The sequence below is a fragment of the Emys orbicularis genome, chromosome 20 (genome assembly GCF_028017835.1).
Source record: "Emys orbicularis isolate rEmyOrb1 chromosome 20, rEmyOrb1.hap1, whole genome shotgun sequence".
Lineage (NCBI taxonomy): Eukaryota > Metazoa > Chordata > Testudines > Emydidae > Emys > Emys orbicularis.
Window position 1 is genome coordinate 17,694,115 of NC_088702.1, and position 23,160 is coordinate 17,717,274.

The window sequence follows — 23,160 nt, forward strand, 5'->3', positions numbered from 1 at the left end:
ACACCACTTCTGAAAGGTTGCCTACCCCTGATCTAGAAGTTGATAAGCCTTCTAAAAGAGCTGGTTCTTTTAGCTCAGGCAGCAGCGGCCCAGGATTTTAGATGTAGAGGTCGTGGGTTCAAGCCCCACTGTCAACCTCCCACATGGATGCATCGACAGCAAGACTTCCTATGGGGAGGGGAAAGAGGGGCTATGTCTCAGCTGGAGGAAGAGAGCAGATGCAGACAAGAAAGTGACAGAGGCTGGTAGATCCGGTCCTGGTGCAAAGGAGGCAATGAGCCACGGGTGTGTTTCACACTGTTTATTACAGGAATCTCAGTTCCCTGGGGAAGGGGCAGTGGCAGCTGTGGCTTGCTTCTAGCAGGTGACGGAGGCTCGGTTGCTGGAGTTCTCCCTTATAGTGCCCCGGATCCAGTCGGTGAATCTGCAGACTTTGGTGTAGACGCCCGGCTTGCCTTTCAGTGCGCAAACCTGTGATCCCCACGAGACGATGCCCTGGAGTTTCCCGTTGCAGACCAGCGGGCCGCCGGAGTCACCCTGCACGGGGGGCGTGGGGGAAAGGGGGATGGGGAAGTAAGGAGAGACAGAGAAACCATTTCCATGGTAATGATAAGACCACCGAGCTCGCCTCATCAGTAGATCTCAAAAAACTTTACAAAGGAGATCGGGATCCGTTAGCGATCCGGTTGAGAGGCATTTCCAATTCCGATGGAAAACTCCCAAGAGGTGACCTAGGGGGTTTGCTCTCATTTGAGGGGTCCCCCTTTCCCACACTGTCCTCAGCACTGCCCCCCCCTTACCTGGCATGAATCTATGCCTCCTTCCTTCACACCAGCACACAGCATGTTTTCGGTAACGGCGCCGGGGTAAGATTTATCGCAGTCCGCATTGTGCTGGATGTAGACTTTCCCACATTGCAGAATGTTGGGGTACTGCACTAGAACAAAAAGTCCCCAGAAGTTCACTGATGAGTTAAAGGGTGAGAGAAAACGCTTTCGCCCATCTAGACGCAAAGCAGCATCTGTGTCTCAGTCACCACTCAGCACTTTGGTTCCAAGGGGAGCTCCAGCTGAGAAAGAATTGGGGCTGTGTGATAAATTCTAACTTATGGGAGCGGAATCTTTCCCTGGGAATTTCAGAGAGGCCTAGGTGAGTTAGGTGCACAAAATCCCAGCCTTCGTGGTTAGGGTTGGCGGCAAAAGGGGGAGAAGGAGAGTGGGGATTGCAACATTGTTTCCAAATGTTTTTTTCACAGTTGTGTCATTGAAAATAAAAAATGCATCAAACGTTTGAAATTTGGAAATCATGTCAAAATTTGGAAATCTTGCCAACTTTTTGAAATCTGGGGAGCGCATCAACATTTGGAAATTTGGACTCTCACTGGAATTTTAAAATTTGGAAGCTTGTTGAGATTTTGAAAAGTGAAATCTTGGTGAAATTTGGCAAGCATGTCGAAAGATCTGCCTTGCAAATCTCATTGAAATATTGAAATCTGGTAGTCACATTGAAAAACTAAAATTTGGAAATCTTGTCAAAATTTTGAAATTTGAAAATCTCATCAGAATTTCTAAACGTTCAAAATTTGACCAGTCAGTTGAAAAGTAGATGGGAAATGGTCACAAAAATTGTAGATACATGGCATTGAATATTAGGTAGGGAGGACCTCAGACTGGAAAAATGTTGGCTTTGAAATAAAGGGACAAACACAGAAACATCTGATTTGTTACTGTCACAGAATTCAAAGTGCCTCAGAAAGTATCTGTATATCCATCCATCCTTATACACATTCATCTGTCTTTACACATACCTATCATCCATCCATCTCTCTTCATACACATCCATCCATCCTCATCCACACCCATCCATCTCTCTTCAGACACTTCCATCAATCCATCATGATGCATATCTATCTATCTATCTATCTATCTATCTATCTATCTATCTATCTATCTATCTATCTATCTATCCCATACACCCCCTTTGTTTATCTATCTATCTATCTATCTATCTATCTATCTATCTATCTATCTATCTATCTATCTATCTATCTATCTATCTATCTCCGTACACCCTCTCTCTCTATCTCTCTGTCTATCCCCATACACCCCCTCTATCTATCTATCTATCTATCTATCTATCTATCTATCTATCTATCTATCTATCTATCTATCTATCTATCTATCTATCTATCTCCGTACACCCTCTCTCTCTCTCTCTGTACACCCCATCTATCTATCTATCTATCTATCTATCTATCTATCTATCTATCTATCTATCTATCTATCTATCTATCTATCTCCATACCCTGCCCCCTCCCCCCCATCTATCTATCTATCTATCTTGGCCAGGAACACTTATCTAATGGTGTGTCTACCCAGTGCACGGCTGCCGTAGTACGTCGGAGGAGCTCCAGAGGGGTCTGAAAGGCCATTGCAAGGGTGTTCAAAGAACTCTCACTGCAGAACATCTAAGGTCCTCACCCTCATTCCTGCAGGACCCCATATTCCCTCCACCTCCCTTCTGCCCCCCAGTGCCCCATTGCAGATTGCTCCTGTACCTTTAGGGGTCTGGGTCGTGCCCCATCCGGACACCAGGCATTCCGTGTTGGGTTCAGGGCATCTGTCAGGCAGGCCGATGGTTTTGACGTAGTTGTTGAGGTTGGCGGTGTTCTGCAGCTTCAGCAGCATGATGTCGTAGTCGTGCGAGGTGAGGTTGTAGTTGGGGTGAGGGAAGGACTGGGTTGATTTGATGCACTGCTCCGTCCCCTCGCTGGTCCTCAGGCTGTACTCCCCCAGGCGAATGGAGATGGGGCTGTAGCAGAGACACGGCACAGGGAGCAAGATAAAAATAGCTGCACCCTCGCCTGGGACCTCCCCTCTTCCCACCTTTCCTCCTTCTAGAGCTGGGGACTCTCTCCTGGGTAGCAGTGACTCTGAAAAAGATTTGGGGGTCATGGTGGGTAATTGGTGGCACACGAGCTGTGGCCCAAACAGCTAATGCGATCCTGGAAGGCATAAACAGGAGGACCTTGAGTAGGAGCAGAGAGGTTATTTTTCCTCTATATTTGGCCCTGGTGTGACCATAGCTGGAATCCTGTGTCCTTAATTCAAGAAGGATTTTGATCAATTGGAGAAGGTTCAGAGAAGAGCCAGGAGAATGATTAAAGGATTAGAAAACCTGCCTTATAGTGACAGACTCCAGGAGCTCAATCTAGTTAGTTTAACAAAGAGAAGGTTGAGGCGTGACTTGATCCCAGTGTATAAATACCTAGCTATGGAACAAATATTTAATTACGGGCTCTTCAATCTAGCAGAGGAAGGTCTAACACAATCCACTAGCTGGAAGCTGAAGCTAAACAAATTCAGATGGGAAATAAAGCACAAATTTTGAATGGTGAGAGTAATTAACCAGTGGAACAATTTACCAAGGGGTCTGGTGGTGGATTCGTCATCATTGGGAATTTTTAAATCAAGACTGGATATTTTTCTAAAAGCTTTGCTCTAGGAATTATTTTGGGGCAGTTCTCTGGTCCGTGTGGTACCGGAGGTCAGACTAGATGATCACAATTGTCTCTTCTGGCCTTGGGATATATGACTCTGTGAATTTAAACTGCTTGGAATATGGTGATTCGTTTTGCAAGAATTTAAATAAAAAACAACCCAAACAAACATTTTTCCCGCCTGTTTTCGTAGAAATTTCCACTTGAAAATTTTTGGATGAAAACTTGATTTTTTTTTGTTTAAATTTGAAAACTATTTTCAGTTAAAAATGTTCTTTGAATATCAACTCTGCTAAAAAAAGTTGAATTTTTAATACCATTTTTGATCTTTCCCACACTGTTTTTCAGAAATTTTTTTGGTAAAATGCTTCAGTTTTTGAAAATGTTTTTGGTAAAAAAAAATCCATTTTTGTGTCACTATTTTCAGAGAAAAAAATTGTTTCAAAACTTTTGGGGTAAAAATTGTGATGTTTTTAAATACCTTTGGGGAGGGGGAGGGGAAATTAGTTTTCCGAAAAATGTTTTTGGTAAAAATTTTGAAACCCATTTTTGGTGAAAAACAGTTGCAAAAACAATTTACAGGATGTTTTGGTTTGTTTTGGTTTCAAATACCCTTTTGGTTAAAAAAAATCATTTTTTTGAAAACTGTTTTTGATTAAAAAGCCTGCCTTTGAAAACCATTTTCTGTCCAAAACCAACATTTTTTGAAAACCATTTTTGGTACAAGTGTATGGTTTTTGTTCAAAAACGGAGAAATTTAGCTGCAAATGAGACTGCTTAAAAATTCCGTCTGATGAAAAGTCGTTTTCCCACCTAAAATTACTTTTCAACTGAAAAATGTTGGCCATATCTACAACTTTCAAGCCACAAGAGCTAGTAATCCCATAACTCTTCACAATGGGAGACTAGTGCATAGCACATACTGAATAGCGCATTTCTGTGATGCTGTGTGTGAAACGCACAACAAAGGACTAACACAAGCACCTCCATTTTAGTAAAGAAGATGGCTGGCCTAGAGGTTATGGTGAGACTATGCTGCTCTCGAGGGACCTAAGTTCTATTCCCTCCTTTGGCAAGTCACTTAAATTCTCTGTGCCTTAGTTTCCCCATCTCTATACTGCCCTAGTTCTGAAGACTGTTGTAAAGATAAATACAATGACTCTGATACCACAGTGCTGGGGGCCATGTAAGCACTTTAGAGTGATCAACAAAGAGCTGTGTTTAAAGCTTCATTTCTTCCCAGCTCAGGCATTTTTTTTTGCTGTTCACCCAACTCTATTAATGATAATTACGCTTAATGGAATATGGGAATATAATTATTATGATTATTATATAATTATAATATAGAGGTCATGTTCCAAACATCGCACACGCATGAACACGGCTCCCTGTGAGAAAGTGAAGCAAACGACATTAACCCCAGATGAGGAAACTGAGGCAGAGATTGATTACAGTCTGAAGTCAGTCGCACAGCAAGGACAATGAGCTGTGAATTTCATCTCAGCCCCATAAACCATGAGATTCTTCCAGGCTCCCAACAATATCTTCTCATCCTAGAAGAGCCAATCTTGTATGCTGCTTTTGTGCATTTTTTCTGGAGTCCTTGGCTGGGTTTGTACTACCATTAGGGCAGGTTAAAAATGTATGTTTTTTTGAGGGAATATTGGATTTCTGGCTCAATGAAATTTTTCACACAAATTTCCCACTGAAAATGCCAATTTTTGTCAAAAAACAAAATGCCCAAAACCGTCAAAAATTTGGCCATATATACATGGATAGGTAGATAGATAGTTTTATTCTGAAATGGCACCGCTGCACCTCATGAAAGTTATAGCATGGGAACCTTGTGCCCTCCCCTCCACCCCCATTCTCCTCTACTTTTCAGGGTCTCCAGCTAGGCTACAGCTCCCACAATGCTCTGCAGCAGTGCAACATTTAACCCTAAAAGCATGTTGCATCATGGGAGATGCAGACCAATCAGGGAATCCAGCCTATAGAAGAGAATGGGCGCGCAATGGAACCCAACTACACCTCTTGTGATACACTGTGGCCGTGTGATATTAACACTTGTCAGCTCACCCTATGCTAGAGGAGACACTGTAGTGCATCATGGGAGATATAATCCGACCAGGAAATCCAGCCTATAGAGGAGAATACAAGTGAAGAGGTGTGAGACTACATCTCCCATAAGGCACTGCGGTGACTTTCCATATCGAAATATTTCAGATCTTAGATTTTTTGTTAAAAAGCCCTCAAAATTTCCTGTGGAAAATGCGCACAAAGATGGTTTTCCCACCCTCCGTTTTCACTGGAGGGGGAAAAAAAAATCATTTCCTCACCAGCCCCAGCTGTACACACCTCTCCAGAGGGAGGGGAAGGATGGATGAGCCCGGCTCCCTTTGCAAGGCCTCCTAATCCTCTGTCTTTCCACTTAGGACGCTTTTAAGCAGCGACGCCAGCAGCTGGTTGTGGCTGGGTGGTGACTGCAACCAGAGGCAGGTCACAAAGCCGCCGAGTGAGATTTATCATCCCAAGCAATCTGGTGACTAAGGCCTACACTGCCTGAGAAAAGCTGCCCAATGTAAATAATTACTGACCTGATTTGAGGGAGGGTAAAACCAGTTTCAGTGTGTCCACATTGTGGGGAGCAGGGTGTCCCGCCAGTTCATCTACACCAGTGGTGCCCAAACCTTTCCTCTCATGTCCCTCTGACCAGTAATTGGTGTCCATGCCCCCCGGGCCGGGAGCAGAGTCATGGCCAGGCCGGGGGCTGTGGCCGGGAGCAGAGCCGCTGTGATAAATGAATGGGGGGGGGGGGGGGACACCCAGCCAGCCAGTAGCTATAAAATCCCTCTTAGTAGCTGTTCTCTAATTGCTCTACCTGTAAAGGGTTAAAAAGTCTCACTGCTATGCAGAGGTAAAAGGAAGTGAGTGGGCACCTGGCCAAAAGAGCCAATGAGAAGGCTAGAACTTTTTAAAATTGAAAAAAGACCCCCCTTTTGTCTGTCTGTTGTTGTTCTCCCGGGAAGAGGCAGACAGAGCTATGCTGTAAGACGCTTGGGGCCAGGTATGAAAAATCCTCGATATCATACCTAGAAACTACTCATTTGAAACCTCAGATATGTAAGTAGATCAGGAAATGTCTAGGAAGACGTGATTAGGTTTAACGCTTTTTATTTCTTTATGGCTTGTGGACTCCTCTGTGCTAAACCCGGGTGCTTTTGTTTTGCTTGTAACCTTTAAGCGGGACCTCGAGAAAGCTATTCTTGGTACTTAATCCGTGTAGTTACTCCTTTAAAATCTAGCAAATGCCTGAGTTTCCAAATGTATTTTCTTCCTCTTTTTTTAAATAAAATTTACCTTTTTTAAGAACAGGATTGGATTTCTGTGTTTTAAGAGGTTGTGCACATGTTTTTTAGTTAGCTGGTGGAAATAGCTGATTTCCTTTTGTTTGTTTGTCTATCTCAGCTCTTCCCCGGGGGGGGGGGGGGTGAAAGGGCTTGAGGGCACCCCACAGAAAGGAATTCCCAAGTGTGCCTTCCTGGGCTCTCCAAGGGGTTGTGCACTTGGGTGGTGGCAGCATTTACCAATCCAGGGTCAAAGAAAAGCTGTAACCTTGGGAGTTTAATACAAGCCTGGAGTGGCCAGTATTAATTTTTAGAATCCTTGCGGGCCCCACTTCTGCACTCGAAGTGCCAGAGTGAGGAATTAGCCTTGACAGCCGCGGTAGGGTTGCCAACTTTCTATTTGCAGAAAACCGAACACCCTTGCCCCGCCCCCTGTCCCACCCCTTCTTCAAGGCCCCACCGCCTGCTCACTGCCCCCCGTCGCTTGCTTTCCCCATCCTCGCTCACTTGTGTGTTTTCACCGGGCTGGGGCAGGGGGTTGGGGTGCAGGAGGGGGTGAGGGCTCCGGCTCCGACTGGGGGTGCGGGTTCTGAGGTGGGGCCAGAAATGAGGGGTTCAGAGTGTGGGAGGAGGCTCTGTGCTGGGGCAGTGAACTGAGGTGTGGGAGGGGCCGAGGCCTCCGGCTGGGGGTGCGGCCAGGGATGCGCGGTTTGGGATTCAGGAGGGGACTCCTATCTGAGGCCGAGGGGTTCAGAGTGCAGGAGGGGGCTCATGGGTGGGGCAGGGAGTTTGAGTGCAGGAGGGGGTGTGGGGTGAGGGCTCTAGGGTGGGGCCAGCGATGAGGGGCTTGGGGTGCAGAAGGGGCTCCGGGCTGGGGGGTGGGGCCGAGGGGTTCGGAGTGTGGGAGGGGGCTCAGGGGTGGGGCAGGGGGTTCTGAGCTGGGGCGGGGGGTTGGGGCGCAGGAAGGAATTTGAGGTGCAGGCAGGTGGTGCTCACCTCAGGCGGCTCCTGGAAGTGGCTGATACGTCCCTCTGGCTCCTAGGCAGAGGTGAGGCCAGGGAGGCGCCATGCGCTGCTCCCCAAGCGCTCACTCCGCAGCTATCATTGGCTGGGAACCGTGGCCAATGGGAGCTGCGGAGGCGGTGTCTGTGGGTGGGGGCAGTGCACAGACAGGGCCGGCTCTAACTTTTTTGCTGCCCCAAGCAGCAAAAAAAAGCGCCGACCCCCGACCCCCCCCCCCCGAGCGCTGCGCCTCCGGAACCCCCCCGAGCGCCGTGCCCCGTGCTGCCCCCCCGCCGAGCTCCGCGCCGCCGGAGCCCGCCCCCCCCCCCGCCGAGCGCCGCTGGAGCGCCCCCCCGCGGAATGCCGCGCCGCCGGAGCGCCCCCCCCCGCGGAATGCCGCGCCGCGCTGCCCCCCGCGACCCCAAGATTGGCCGCCCCTTACCAGGTGCCGCCCCAAGCATGTGCTTGGTTGCCTGGTGCCTGGAGCCGGCCCTGTGCACAGAGCCCCCTGGCCACCCCTGCGCTTAGGAGTGATATGCCGGCCATTTCTGGGAGCCGCCTGAGGTCAGCGCCGCCCAGAGCCCATGCCCCAACCCCCTCCCGTGCCCCAGCCTGCCTGGGGCCAACCGGACTTTTAACAGTCTGGTCAGCGACGCTGCCTGGAGCCGCCAGTAGGGTGACCAGACATCCCGATAAAATCGGGACCGTCCTGATATTTAGGGGTGTGTCCCGTGTCCCGACCAATCTTCGTCCGGGACGCAAATTGTCCCGATATCCGCTGGCAGGGACTGACTCGCCGCTTTTTTTTTTCCCTCCGCCGGCGGGCACCCCCCCTATGTGTCCCGATATTTGCTTTCCCTCATCTGGTCACCCTAGCCGCCAGGGTCCCTTTTCGACTGGGCGTTCCAGTCAAAAACCGGATGCCTGTCAACCCTAAGCCATGGCCAGGTGCAGGGGCCGAGAGCGGTGGCCAGAGGGCTGGTGGCTGAGAGCAGGGGCTGGGAGTGGGGGCCAGTGGCCAAGCAGAAGCGCAGAGTGGGGGCCAAGGGCTGAGCTGCAGCTGGAAGCAGGGCCGCAGCCAGGGCCGTGGGCTCAGAATCGAGCCGGGGCCACAGCTCAGAGGGGGCTGGGGCCATGGGGGCTGGCACGGGCCTCACTATGCCCCCCTGGACGTTCCTCCACGCCCCATCCCACAGTTTGGGGACCACTGCTCTAGACGGACCTAACAACTGTTGAGTTAAAACCAGGGCAGCTTTTCCAGAAGAGGCAAGACGCTAAACTTTAACCTCCCTGGCAAATCCGCTTGGGCCTGTGCTGTAGCTTGCTGCAGTGCATCTTATCTATAATCAAATAAATTAGAGCCAGCTCAGATCTGCTCCAGGACATCTGGCAAAGGGGAATTCCTCAAATGCAATATGCCTAGGCTTGCAAGGATATGATTGTTATTAATCAGTGGTGCTTGCACTGCACACACACAAACTGTGGGGCAAATATTTCCATGGATGATGATCAAAATATAGTGAAAGGCAAAGTAAGAAAAGTGCGTCTCGAGCCCTTTGGATTTCAGGCTTTTTGCTTGGTCCGGATTGACATGCGATGCTGGCAATTTGTGTTTTAACGGCTACAAAGCGTTAACTTTTTGACTCCCCACATCGACTGCCGTTAAATAATCGTTTGGTCCCTTCCCGTTGTCTGCCCCCCGCAATGACGAAAATTCCAATAACTAAGAACAGGGGGGAAAAGACGCTGGAAATGTATCGTTTTGCACAACTGTGAAAATGTAAAATAAAAAAAAAAACTTACAAAGAAGTATCAATATTGCCCTTCAAAATTATAAAAAAATAAAAGCCAAATTCTGCCAAGCCCAAAGATGCAGGAGGGTAGGCTGGCTGGACCCTGGATCTGATATGGGTTGAAGGCTGGGAGATACCTGGCTGGGTGGTCCCCTGTGTCTGAAATGGGGTGAGGAGATGGGGGATGCTGGGCTAACAAACGAACAACAAAACACCGCTCACAATATATGTATTTGGATGTTATCATTTTCCTTACCTTATTCTCACGCGGCACAAACTGGAAGACAGGGGTGTGAATTGGCAAGCGCTCCAACGTGTCCCAGGTTGCGCCACTGGCATATTAAATCTTTGAACTGGCAGAACAAAAACCGGCCAGGACAGTTGAAAACCGGCCAGGTGGCAACCCTAGAAGTAGGGGGAGGGAATACACCAGGCTAGACAGACCATGCGTCTAAGCTAGATTCATAGAGGCCTAGATTCCAAGGCCGGAATGGTCCATTGTGATCATCTAGTCTGACCCCCTGCAGAGCTCAGGTCAGAGACCTGCCCCAAAACTAATTCCCAAAGCGGATCTTTTAGAAAAACAGCCAGTGTTGATTTAAAATCTTTCAGTGATTGAGAACCCACCATGACCCTTGGTAAATTGTTCCCATGGTTAATTACACCATCTTTTCTGTCTGAATTTGTCTAGCTTCAGCTTCCAGCCGCTTGGTGGTGTTAGACCTAACTTTGCGAGATTGACGAGCCCATTAGCCAATATTTGTTCCTCGTGTAGGTGCTTATAGACGGGGATCACGTCACCCATGACCATTCTCTTTGTTAAGCTTTGTTAAGGCAGATGAAATTCAATGTTGATAAATGCAAAGTAATGCACATTGGAAAACATAATCCCAACCACACATGTACAATGATGGGATCTAAATTAGCTGTTACCACTCAAGAGAGAGATCTTGGAGTCATTGTGATAGTTCTCTGAAAACATCTGCTCAATGTGCAGCAGCAATCAAAAAAGCAAACAGAATTAAGAAAGGGATAGATAATAAGACAGAAAATCTCATACTGCCTCTATATAAATCCATGGTACGCCCACACATTGAATACTGCATGCAGATGTGGTCGCCCCATCTCGAAAAGGATATATTGGAATTGGAAAAGGTTCAGAAAAGGGCAACAAAAATGATTAGGAGAATGGAACAGCTTCCGTATGAGGAGAGATTAATAAGACTGGGACTTTTCAGCTTGGAAAAGAGATGATTAAGGGGGGTATGATAGAGGTCTATAAGATCATGACTGTTGTGGAGAAAGTAAATAAGGAAGTGTTATTTACCCCTTCTCATAACACAAGAACTAGGGGTCATCCAATGAAATTAATAGGCCAAAGGTTTAAAACAAACAAAAGGAAATACTTCACACAACGCACAGTCAACCTGTGGAACTTCTTGCCAGCGGATGTTGTGAAGGCCAGGACTATAACGGGGTTCAAAAAAGAACTTGATCAGTTCCTGGAGGATAGGTCCATCAATGGCTATTAGCCGGGATGGGCAAGGATGGTGACCCTAGCCTTTGTTTGCCAGAAGCTGGGAATGGGCGACAGGGGGTGGATCACTTGATGATTCCCTGTTCTGTTCATTCCCTCTGGGGCACCTGACATTGGCCACTGTCGGCAGACAGGATACTGGGCTGGATGGACCTTTGGTCTGACCCAGTGTGGCCGTTCTTATGTTGTAATAGACGGAGCTCCTGGAGTCTCTCACTCTAAGGCAGATTTTCTAACCTTTAATCAGTCTCATGGCTCTTCTCTGAACCTTCTCCATTTTATGAGCTCATGGATCTGTTTTGGGGTGGGGGACACCCACTTAGATGAGCCTCTGTATCTGATCTGGGGTGAGGGACGCTGGGTTAGACAGACCCATGGGTCTGACCTGACGTGGGAGGGGAGACTGGGCAAGATGGGTCCATGGGTCTGATTCAGAGGGGCAGGGAAGGGTGATGGATACCAGTCTGCATCCAGGGCAGCAAGGAGTGGGTGGAGATCCTGGCCTGGACTGGCCCATTGTTCCATCTCTAACAATTCCTGTGTTGCTCTTATATACTCCTCACATACACCTCGTTGCCCTGATACCATTGGCCGGCATTCACCGTCCTCGGGCGCTCTTTGTCAGTAATGCTCATGCCAGCTGGCATAGACATGCAGGTGTGAAAATCCAGCTGAGTACACAAGGCCTTTAATTGTTTCCCAGATGCCACCGGGAGCAGACTATGGAGATGGCATTCATTCAGAAGAAAAGGCCTAATTCCATGTTTAATGATGGGCCGAGGTACAAAATCAGACATTCAGATTTGGGGTTTCCCCCGATTTTCCGCCACTTAAGGCCACAGGGTGAACGGGACCTAGGAGTTTTGTGGACATTCCCTCCCCCACTCACATCCACATTTTTTTCCTTTTTCTTTGTTTCCTTTTTCCCTTTTCTCCATCAGGGATGGTCCAAATTTTTCAGTGGAAACTGTTTTTTGATGGAAAATTGTTTTTTTGACAGTGCAAAATTTACTGTGAAAAGTGTCTGCTTTCTGGGAGAATTTTGACATTGCATCAAAAAGAGAACACCCCAAAACCAGCAAGTTGTATCTAAAAATGGCAAAACTTCAGTTTGCAAATACTGCCTCAGTGCCTCACGGGAACTGCAGTTTAGTCGCGTCATGCAGGGCCGGTGCAAGGAAGTTTCGTGCCCTAGGCAAAACTTCCACCTTGCGCCCCTCAGCCCTGCGGCAGCCCCCCCCCCCCCCGCGGCAGTTCCCCCCCCTGGTGCCGTGCGGCAGCTCCCCACCCCAGCTCAGCTGTGCTCCGCCTCCTCCCCGAGCACGCCGCCCCCGCTCTAATTCTTCTCCCCTCCCAGGCTTGCGGTGCCAAACAGCTGATTGGCGCTGCAAGCCTGGGAGGCGGGAGAAGTGGAGCGGTGACCGCGCGCTCGGGGAGGGGGCGTAGGAACGCTATAAAAAAAATTGGGGGGCACCGCTTTTTGGCGCCCCCAAATCTTGGCGCCCTAGGCAATCGCCTAGTTTGCCTAAATGGTAGCACCGGCCCTGGCATCATGCCACTGTTTTCCTTTATGGGCTGGGCTCCCCATCTGGACTACATCTCCCATGCTGCACTACAGCAACTCACAAGTCACAATGCATCCTGAGAGATGTAGTATTTTTCAAGCACTGAAAACAGAAGGCACTTAACTCCCAATCCCCTTGCCCCCACCCATTCCACCCAGCACAAGGATTGGTGATTAAATAGATCACATTGACACTGAAGTGACCCAATTAGATGGATAAAGGACAAGGGGCGTTTGCCGATCCGATTGTGCTGGGCGCTACACAGAACCCAACCGAGATGAGGACATCACCACACGAGTTATACTCTGCAGGTGATGAGGACATCACCACACCACAGTTATACTCTGCAGCCACGAGGGCTAGAAATTTACCTTTGTTTTAATGAAAGCTATGAACCTGCAGAATCTGTAGATGTCGTGTCGGCTGCCGGCCAAACATAGTCCAGAGGCCACGTCTGACCTTCCTGCACCACATCTGGCTTTCCTTCCCCAGGGGCTCATGCTTCAAGATCTAAGTTTCCCGTAACAAACAGTTTCCCCGCTGACAGTGATAATCTCATGATTTTTTCTGCCAATCTCAGAATTTTTGAATCAAGCCTGTCGTTTTTTTTTTATGCCAAACTCAGTTTTGGATGCCTATCTCAGGACTTTTTTTCTGCCAGTCTCGTGATTTTTTTTTAATCACAGTTTCATAATTTTAACCCCAGTTCATTATAATCTCATGATGTTTTCCTGACAGTTCAGTAATTTTTAAAGCAATCTCCTGATGTTATGCCAATCTCATGATTTTTAAATCAGACTTGTGGTTTTCTGATGCCAATCTCATTTCTTGGCATACAAAGCCAGTCTCAGGGCTTTTTATGCCAACCTGGTGCTTTTTCTGAGGGCTTTGAGGTGATGACACTGCTGGCTTTGCAGTGAGGTAGACATCTGAAAGCAAGGGACAATCTTTTCCCTGCCTGCATTTGTGCCATACCAACCCTCTGGATTTCCAGCCCTTCCTGCCTGAGGCTACAGAGATACACCTACACAGGGCGGTTCTGTCTGCATCTCACGCCCCCGCTCAGCATCACCTTTGTGCAATTCAGGGGAGTGAAGGCGGTTTTGAAATCGTCAGCTGTGTGGGTAATGGCAGATCCAGGCGTTGAGCCACGGAGCAGAGATTTGCTGGGGAAGGAAGAGAGGTGCTGGGGGCCTGGCCCCATTGACTCCACTGGAACTACGGCTGATTGACCCCTGCTGGGGATCTTGCCCCATTGTGTTAATGGCCTAGAGGCAGGGGGAAATGTCAGGTGGACGTCGTCCTTGGAGGCTACTGTGCTAACTTAATGGTATTTAAAAGAGCCCTGAGTCCAGGGAGCTGAGACCAAGGGAATTAGACAGCGGGGCGGACAGCAAATTAGACAGAGATTTGCAATTGATAGGACTGCAACCGAAAATACATGCAAAGGCCATTGCTACTCTGGGCTGCATACTTATTGCAGATTGTTCGTGTTATTAGTGATTACAGGTGTCCCATTACGCCAGGCGCTGCACAAAGACACACCGAGACGCTGCACGGCTCTGTTCCACTCCAGGCAGCACGTCCAGGGCGAGGTGCTAAGCCTCAGCTCCCTCAAGATATTTCAGTGCTTAACTCCCGCCCAGCGAGGCACCGAGGCCGAGAGACGCGGGGCGTTCCAGCCAAGAGGCCAGGAAATGATCTAGAAGGCAGAGGAACTGATTTCGGAGGGAAAGGCAAAGGCTGGGCTGGGCTAAGGTAGTTAGGGTGCATCTATGCCACGATAAAAGACCCATGGCATGGCTGGCCTGGGGCTCGGGCCGTGGGGCTACAAAATTGCAGCGTAGAGGAGTGGGCTCAGGCTCCGAGACCCCAAGAAAGGGAGGGTCTCAGAACCCGGATTTGAACATCCACACTGCAGTTCTTAGCCCCGCAGACCAAATCAGCTGAGACTCAGCGCTGTGGGTTTTGTATTGTCTGTTTCGATGGGTATAAATTCCTGGGCATCCTTCAGAAATCCTGCCTCGTTAGCTGGGGGGACTATTCTCCCTGTCGCCCAGATAGGGAAACTGAGGCTAAGTGACTTGCCCAAAGTCATTCAGGAAGTCTGTAGCAGAGCAAGGCCTCGAACGCAGCTCTCCCCAAGTCTAGGCCAGGGGCCTAACCACAGGGCCACCCTTCCACTCCACTCTCTAAGCTCCAGTCTGGCAAAGTGCTGTCCATAAGATTATAGACTCACCCTTTGGCTAGCTGCCCAGTCTTGTGATAGGTGCTGGGATTGCTACATTCCTGGCTCCTTCAGTCATGTCAAGACAAGGTAACCTTGTTGGGGAAAAACAGCAGCCACCTTCCCCTAAGCTCAGTGTTGCAGCCCCTGCTCTCCTCTGAATAGGACCCAGGAGTCCTGACTCCCAGTCCCTCCTGTTCTAACCACTAGACCCAGCTCCCCTCCCAGAGCCAAGGATAGAAGCCAGGAATCCTGACTTCCAGCACCTGCCCCACCGTAAGCACTATACAGGGTTACCAGTGGTACTATACATAGCCCCCCCCCATCCATTTAATTTGTCATTCATTATTAGGCTTGGAAGGATTCGATTTTTATTGCTAAATGTCAGTAAACATCGATTTCACCGCACACACACAAACCGATGAAAAAACATTTCCATTGACAATAATCGAAATGGACAGTGGGGCAAAGTGAAAAAAGATGCTGCTTGAGAACTAATTAGAGTTTGATTTCAGGATATTTACTCTAGGTTTCGACATGCGATGTTGACAATTTGTGTTTTAACTTTTTGAATTTCCGGGTCTAGTGTCATTAAATAATTATTGTCTTAAGCCCCTGCTGTCTGATTCCCCCCAGAATTGTGAAAATGTAAATAGATTTAAATAGAAAAAAATGCTTAATTTTGTGAAATGCTGTAAATTGAAATCTATACGAATTTTAAAACAAAATAAAATTGATTAAAAATAAGTATCAATATTATCCGTCAAAATTATATAAAAAAAATAAAAATGGAATTCTCCCAAGTCTACTCGTAGTGCAAAGCCCTGCCTGAAGTTGCACTGGTTGAATTAACACGTACAACTTAGGGGCAAGGATAGCTCAGTGGTTTGAGCATTGCCCTGCTAAACCAAGGGTTGTGAATTCAATCCTTGAGGGGGCCATTTAGGGATCTGGGGCAAAAATCTGCTTGGGGATTAGTGCTGTTTTGAGCAGGGGGTTGGACTAGATGACCTCCTGAGGTCCCTTCCAACCCTGATCTTCTATGAGTTAAATCACCCCCAACAATAGTTTAACTGGTGCAAACTTCTAATGCCGCTCAGCTGAAACTGGCTTAAGAAGGTGTATGTTTTTAACAGTGAAGGTAATTAACCACTGGGACAACTTACCATGGGTCACGGTGGATTCTCCATCACTGCTAACTTTTAAATCAAGAGCAGATGTGTTTCTAGGAATTATTTTGGGGCAGTTCTCTGGCCTGCGTGACACAGGAGGGCAGACCAGATGATCCCTTCTGGGCTTGGAATCTATGAATTAATTCCTCAAAAGGTTCACCTTAGTTTGGTGATTTACCAACACAAAAGAGCTCCCGGTTGTGGGATACACATAGGACAGGCCTAATTCACTGGACGCACAATGCTAACTTTGCCTAGAATAGAAGAAGAATCACAAAGACAAAATTTTCTGGACAAAATATTTTTTGGACCGTGAATAATTGACTTGCTGAAAATGGAGTTTTGGTTGCCCTTAAATTATTTGTGACTCGAACACAAATTCAATGAATAGATTTGGCCCAAGCCTTTTTTTAGGGGGGGACTTAGGTGCCATTCCCAACATGGAGAGAAAGGTATAAAGGGGACGTTGCATATGTAATATGTTTGTTTGATGTGACTCCTTTCTAGAGCTGAGCAAATCATTTGCAACACATCATTTTTCTGACATACATGGGCAGCGCGTTTCGTAGGCTGGGCAAGGCTGTGCCCCCCAAACAGCCCTGCGTGGCCCTGCCCATGCTCCGCCCCGAGACTCCCCCCCCTGCACTTGCTGCTCTCCCCTTGGCCCAGCCCAGGCAGGCTGCTGCTTTTCTGGGAAGAGTCCGGGCGCTGGAGCTAGGGCAGCCGTCCTGTAACTGGGACTTGGGGTGGCTGAGGCTGCCCAGCGCTGGTGCCACGGCGCTCCAGGGCTCGGGGCGCTGGGGCTGCATTGCCGATGCTGCAGGGCTGGGAGCACTGTGGCTGCCGGTGCTGTGACTACCTGCCCTGTGCTAGGGGAGGGCTGGGGGCCATGCTGCTTACCTGGCACTCCAGGGCTGGGGGCTGCGTGCTGCCCACGTGCCTGGCACTCTGAGGCTGGAGGCGTTTGGGCGGCCTGGAGCTAGGGGAGGGGGAAGGAGGGGCTCTGGACTTTGGTGCGTGGGCCTCGGGCAGAAGGGCTGGACTGGGCCGAGGGCTAGCCTCCCCAAGCCTGTGCTTCACCCACTGCCCATGCTGATATATTGCATCTGTCTTTCCCCTTGAACTGAGTACAAAACACTGCAAGTATACACAAGCTTCTCCACAAGGAGAAATTCTCCCAGTCGTCAACCCGAAGCATTCAAAAATCACGAGTCAGGCCCCAAAATCATTAGAAGAGCTGGGCAAAGAATGGATTTTTCGTTCACTGGCAATTCTGAAAAATCCCCCCCCCCCAAATTATTTCGGGTTGAACCGAAAATGAATTTTTTCTAAATTTTCAGAGAATCCAAAAGCTGAAAAAATTATCGCAGGCCAAACATAATGTTTCATTTGTCCTGAAACTAAATATTTCATTTCAATCCTTTTGTGACATATTTAATTTAAAAAAAAAATCCTGCAGGAAATTTCTAAACAAAAAAGTCCTTTCGAATTGACAAATTAAAACGTGTCAGAATGCAACATTTTGATTTTTTTTCTGAATTTTTGTATTTTAGGATTTTTCCCCCTGAAGCAATTAGGTGAAATCAACATGAATTAATGAAATCTGCATTTTTAGCTGAAAAATATCTGCATTGTTCACCAAAATTAAAAAAAAAGGTTTTAGTCAAAAGAATTGCCCAAGTCTAGTCAAAAGATTGGCTTAAAAATCATCAGTTATTTTGAAATAAAAGGTTTAAGGGTTTGTTTGTTTGTTTGTGTTCTGTTTTTGGAGCAATTTGGATTCCTTTTGCTCTGCACTCATGAAGACTAGAAACTTTTGAAAAATGAAAACTGGGATTCTCTTGACTCCACCAACGGAAGCCTTAGAAAAAAAGATCAAATATTGTGAGACTCGGTATAAAACCTCATCTTTTTCCTGAACAGTTCATGACACACGCTCCCAATGTATGCATTATTGGTTGGTTACAATAGGACATGTGATTTAACTCTCATCCCTGATTGGTTATATACAATAAATCATTCCATCAGAAGCGGATGCCGCATGGCCGATTGTTTTTAGCCATAATGATGCAAACTGTGAATTCTGGCTGATAACTTCAAAGCCATTTAATGCATTGGGATGCCCAATTCCCAGTCAAATAAATGGGAACCGGGCATCAAAACCCAGTGGCTGGCTTTCAAATCCCAGCCTAACTCCAGATCTTCATTATAGTGTTTTGCTGGTATAGTAAAGGGCTTAAACGTTGGGGAAATCAGGGTTGCTAATATGCTAGAAATGACATTTATCGTGACTGGAGCTAGCCAATATTTTTCAGCCAGAACCTTTTTTCTGGTGAAAAATCCAGATTCAGCAACACTGACTATTTTATGAATTTGTGTCGGTTTCCAAATTGTTCATTTAAAACCAAAATATGAAAAAAACCCAAAATGTTTTGTGTCGACATTTGGAAATTTTGATTATTTTGGTTCAAAATTTCCCTTCATTTGAGTTTGAAAAAACATTAAAAAACGCTCAATGACCAAATTAAATCTTCCGTTTCAGGTCAAACAAAAAGTTCCATCCCGCCCGAAACAAAAAAGTGTTGTTATACTTTTCGATTTGTTATACATTGTGAAAAATGTCAACCCCAAACCATTTCCCCACGATTTTTCAGCATTGCCAGTGGACCGAAAAATCAATTCTTTGCACAGCATCGAAATGGATATCGAGGGAGTCATTTCCCTTCTGCTTCCAGAACTGCCAACCCCACACATTCCAAAGTCGTGAGTCCAGCCCCCCAAAATCATGAGATTGGCTTAAAAATCAGGAAATTACTTATAATTTTTTAAAACTACAGACCAAATACAGCAAGGAGCGCAGCTTTTTATTATTTGTTTAAATTTACCACCTGGTTTCAGACTCTTTAGATTTCTCAAATTTTCCAGCTTTTCTTCCCAACTATGAAGGTGGAAACTTACTTTTCTTGATATAATGGAAGCCGAGATACTCTTATAGTCACTGGACTCCAGGGGCTAGGACTTGGAGAAAAGCGCCACTAACTACTGGGGGACTAGTGGTAAAATAGCAACGCTGGGCCAGATCCCCCAGCTGGTGTCAATTGGTTGTAACCTCATTGGAGCAAATTTATGCCATCTGGATCACATTTCCAAGTACCTATACAGATCAGGGTCCCATTGTGCTGGGCATTGCACAGACACAGAGACAGAGACAGTCCCTGCCCCAGGTGGGATCAGGGCCCTGTCGTGCTGGGCGCTGCCCAGACACAGCCAGAGAGGCCCTGCCTGGAAGCTCTTACACTCTACAAAACCAAGGCCCCAACAGAGAGCAGGAGGAGGCGAAACATGTTCTGAATCTCCCACCTCCCACATCCAGCACAGCTAGCTAGGGTCCTTATACAGCTCCCAGCGCCATAGCATCTAGGCCTCTTTCCCGTCACCAGGGCAGGGCTGTTATCCCCATTTTCCAGAGGGGGGAAACTGAGGCGCAGGCCGGCTCAGTGAGCCGCCCAAGGGAAGTCAGCGTCGAGCAGGGAATGGAAGCTGGGTGTCCTGAGCGCCTGGCTCCTGCTCTAACCGACGGGCCCCCCCCTCCCTGCATCCCCCTCCCTGTGTCCCTCCTCCCTGCATCCCCCCTCCCGGCCCCAGGCTCCTTACCGCGCGGTGTCGCAGTGGGCAGCCGTCAGCACCCAGCCGGGGTCGATCAACACCCCCCCGCAGCGCACGGTGTTGGGGGAGCCCATCAGGGCCACCTGGTAGGGCTGCTGGTGCCGGCCACAGTACTGTCCCCCGATGATCCGCTCGTCCTCAGCAGCCACTAAAGTGTGTGTGTGTGTGGGGAAATGTCAGTGTCCGAGCTAGGGTTGCCAACTCTCTAATTGCACCAACCCAAACACCCTTGCCCCGCCCCTGTCCCACCCCTTCCCCAAGGCCCCGCCCCTGCCCTGCCCTTCCTCCGAGGCCCTGCCCCCACTCATTCCAGCCTCCCTCCCTCTGTTGCTCACTCTGCCCCACCCCCACTCACTTTCACCGGGCTGGGGCAGGGGATTGGGGTGCGGTAGGGGGTGCGGGCTCTGGGTTGGGGAGTGGGGCTGAGGGGTTCGGAGCGTGGGAGGGGGCTCTGGGCTGCTCCTGAGGCAGGGGATTGGGGTGTGGGAGGGAGTTTGAGTGCAGGAGGGGGCTCAGGGCTGGGGCAGGGGGTTGGGCTGCAGGAGGCGGTGAGGGGTGCAGACTCTGGCCAGACGGTGCTTACTATGGGAGGCTCCCGGTAGGCTCCCGGTGGCATGTCCGGCAGCATCTCCTAGGCTCAGGGGCAGCCAGGCGGCTCTGCGCGCTGCTCCTGCCTGCAGGCACCGCCCCCGCAGCTCCCATTGGCTGCGATTCCCTCTTCCAGGCCAATGGGAGCTGCGGAGTCGGCGCTCGGGGTGAGTGCAGCACGTGGAGACCCCCTGTCTGCGCCTTCTCCTAGGAGCCACCCCTGAGCTGGGCAGGGGCCCCTGGGTCTGGGCCGGGACCTGGAATGCTGCAGGGGGACAGGGCAGAGGGATGGGGGGAGCTGGGATTATGGGGGAGTCCAGGGGTTTAGGGACTGGGGGACACTCACCCCTTGTTTGAAGATGTACAACAGACATGTACGGACCATATTAAATGGTTGGTGGAGGCTCCTGCTCATGGCACCATAGGCTCGAGGGCAGGGGGTGTGGGGAGTACGTGGGGTGGGGTGGGGTGGGGGAGTACGTGGGGTGGGAAGCACAGGGGCTGGGAGCAGGGGAGTATGTAGGGTAGGGGGCACAGGGGCTGGGAGCAGGGGAGTATGTGGGGTGGGGATCACAGGGGCTGGGAGCAGGGGAGTATGCGGGGTGGGGAGCACGGGGTGGGGCAGGGGAGTATGTGGGGTGGAGATCACAGTGAGTGGGGGCAGGGGAGTACGTGGGGTGGGGAGCACAGGTGTGGGGCAGGGGAGTACGTTGGGGGTGCACAAACATTCTTCCTGAGCCATTAACTGTCCTTGCCCAGCCATCCCCTCATGTCTGACCCCCCCATGTCCCCCACCCCGAGAGCCAGCCCCTGAGCTGTCCCTCCGAGCTCTGCTCTGCTACCGCCCAGGGTCACCCAACGGGAGCTCGGCGATGCTGGGGCCTCCTACCTCGCCTCACAGGCAGACAGACACCCTGGCATACACATACGCACGCATGCACACATCCAGTAACACATGCACAGTAACACACACATGCACATACAGTAACGCACACACATAAACAGTGACACACATATGCACACACTCAGCAACACACACATATACAGTAATGGACAAACACATGCATGCACAGACACAGTAACACACATGATATACAGTAACACACATAGAGAGTAATGCACATACATATACTGTAACACACACAGTAACACACATGCAGTAACACGCAGTAATGCACACATATATACAGTAACACACACAATAACACACACATATACAGTAATGGACAAACATGCATGCACACACAGTAACACACATACAGAGTTACACACACACACTGTAACACATGCGCACACAGTAACAAACATACAACATATACAGTAATACATACGCACACACCCAGTAACACACACATGCATCTGCACATGCCCCCCCACACTCATGTGTACACTTTTAACATGTACACACACACATATACACAGCCCTGTGGCTACACACACAGACACAGAAACACTCATGCACACACGTATACAATTACTTTACTCATGTATACACACATGTGCACACACAGAGACACACACACATCCCTGCACACGCTGACACACACTCATACCCAGACATTTACACACTTGCCTGTGCCATATACAGACATACACGCACACAGACACTCACACAGTCACACCCACTCACTCCCACACCCACAAATGCACAGCTGCCCCCCGCACGTGCACAGATGCACACTCACCCCCAGACCCCTTTCACCTGAAGCCAGCAACAGCATCGCCGCGGCCAGCAGGACCATGTCTCGGGCGGGCGGGCGGCTCGGCGGCCTGGCCTCCTGGCTGCACGGGGCTGGGCGGCGGGGAGCAGATGGTTTATTAGCAGGGAAATTCATCACCCTTAAATCCCCGCCGGCCCCGCCTTCCCTTGGCACCCGGCCAGGAAGAGCTGAAGCTTGTTTGGCGGGGAACACGCCCGCCCGCTGGGTGCCTTGCCCCAGAGGCAGAGCAGAAACTGCCCTCGCTTTCCCCGGCCTTCCTGGGCCCCCCGATCCGTGACTCGGAGGCCACTGGGGTGGGCGCCACGAGGTTTGGACACAGGCCTGGCCTTACGGGTGGGAGATGTGGGCCACCGCCCGGGTGCCATGGTTGGCGGGGAAGGCGCCGTCAGAGTGCCACAAGCTGGAGGGCCTAGGCTGAGTGCGGGCAAGCCTGGGGGCTGGAGCCCCTGGCCAGCCGGGCTGGGGGACCCGCCAGCCTGGCAAGGAAGCACAGGCAGAGGGGCTCTCCCTGCTAGGTAGTCGGGGGGGTATGGCCGGGAGAGGCCCCAGGCTCAGAAACTCCTCCCAGCTGGGCTCTGGGGCCAGGAGCTGGTTCTCACGCCCCGTGCCCCATGCTGCTCGTCTCCAACGCAAAGAAAGGGTGGCAAAAAATAAGTTTGCCCAGGGCGCCATGTTCCCTCAGGCCGGCCCAGCTCACACAGCAGTGGCAGTGTGGCCCCGGCAGCCGGCAGGCCGAGCATTAGGGCCCTCACCTGGGGTTGCCACGGGGCTGCGTTTAATTCCCTCCTCTGCCCCTGACTCCTCGAGAAGGTCACTGAGTTGCTCCATGCCTCAGTTTCCCCAGCTGCCCAGGTGATGGGGGGGGGGGGGGGGAGGGCAGGGAAATATCTGAAGACGGGTAGGTTCAATTAATGCATCTAGCAAAAAATTAAAAAAGGTCTAAGCATGTCTACACATATGCTGTTTTGGTCATGGGTGTCACACATTAGTCTACAGATGTATCTGTCCCCCCCGCCCTCATGCCCCCAAAGAATCCCAGTGCC

The 23,160-nt window shown here is 49.7% G+C and overlaps 1 protein-coding gene across 1 annotated transcript; it reads right to left on the reverse strand.

Annotated features, from left to right (window-relative positions):
* Window positions 1-357: 357 nt before the first annotated feature.
* Window positions 358-22,138, reverse strand: LOC135892173 (trypsin-like). The gene is made up of 5 exons (XM_065419885.1): window positions 22,099-22,138; window positions 19,797-19,956; window positions 2,558-2,811; window positions 801-937; window positions 358-537 (listed from the first exon to the last, which is right to left on the reverse strand). The coding sequence occupies exons 1-5, from the start codon at window positions 22,136-22,138 to the stop codon at window positions 358-360; spliced, it is 771 nt and encodes a 256-aa protein (XP_065275957.1).
* Window positions 22,139-23,160: the final 1,022 nt, after the last annotated feature.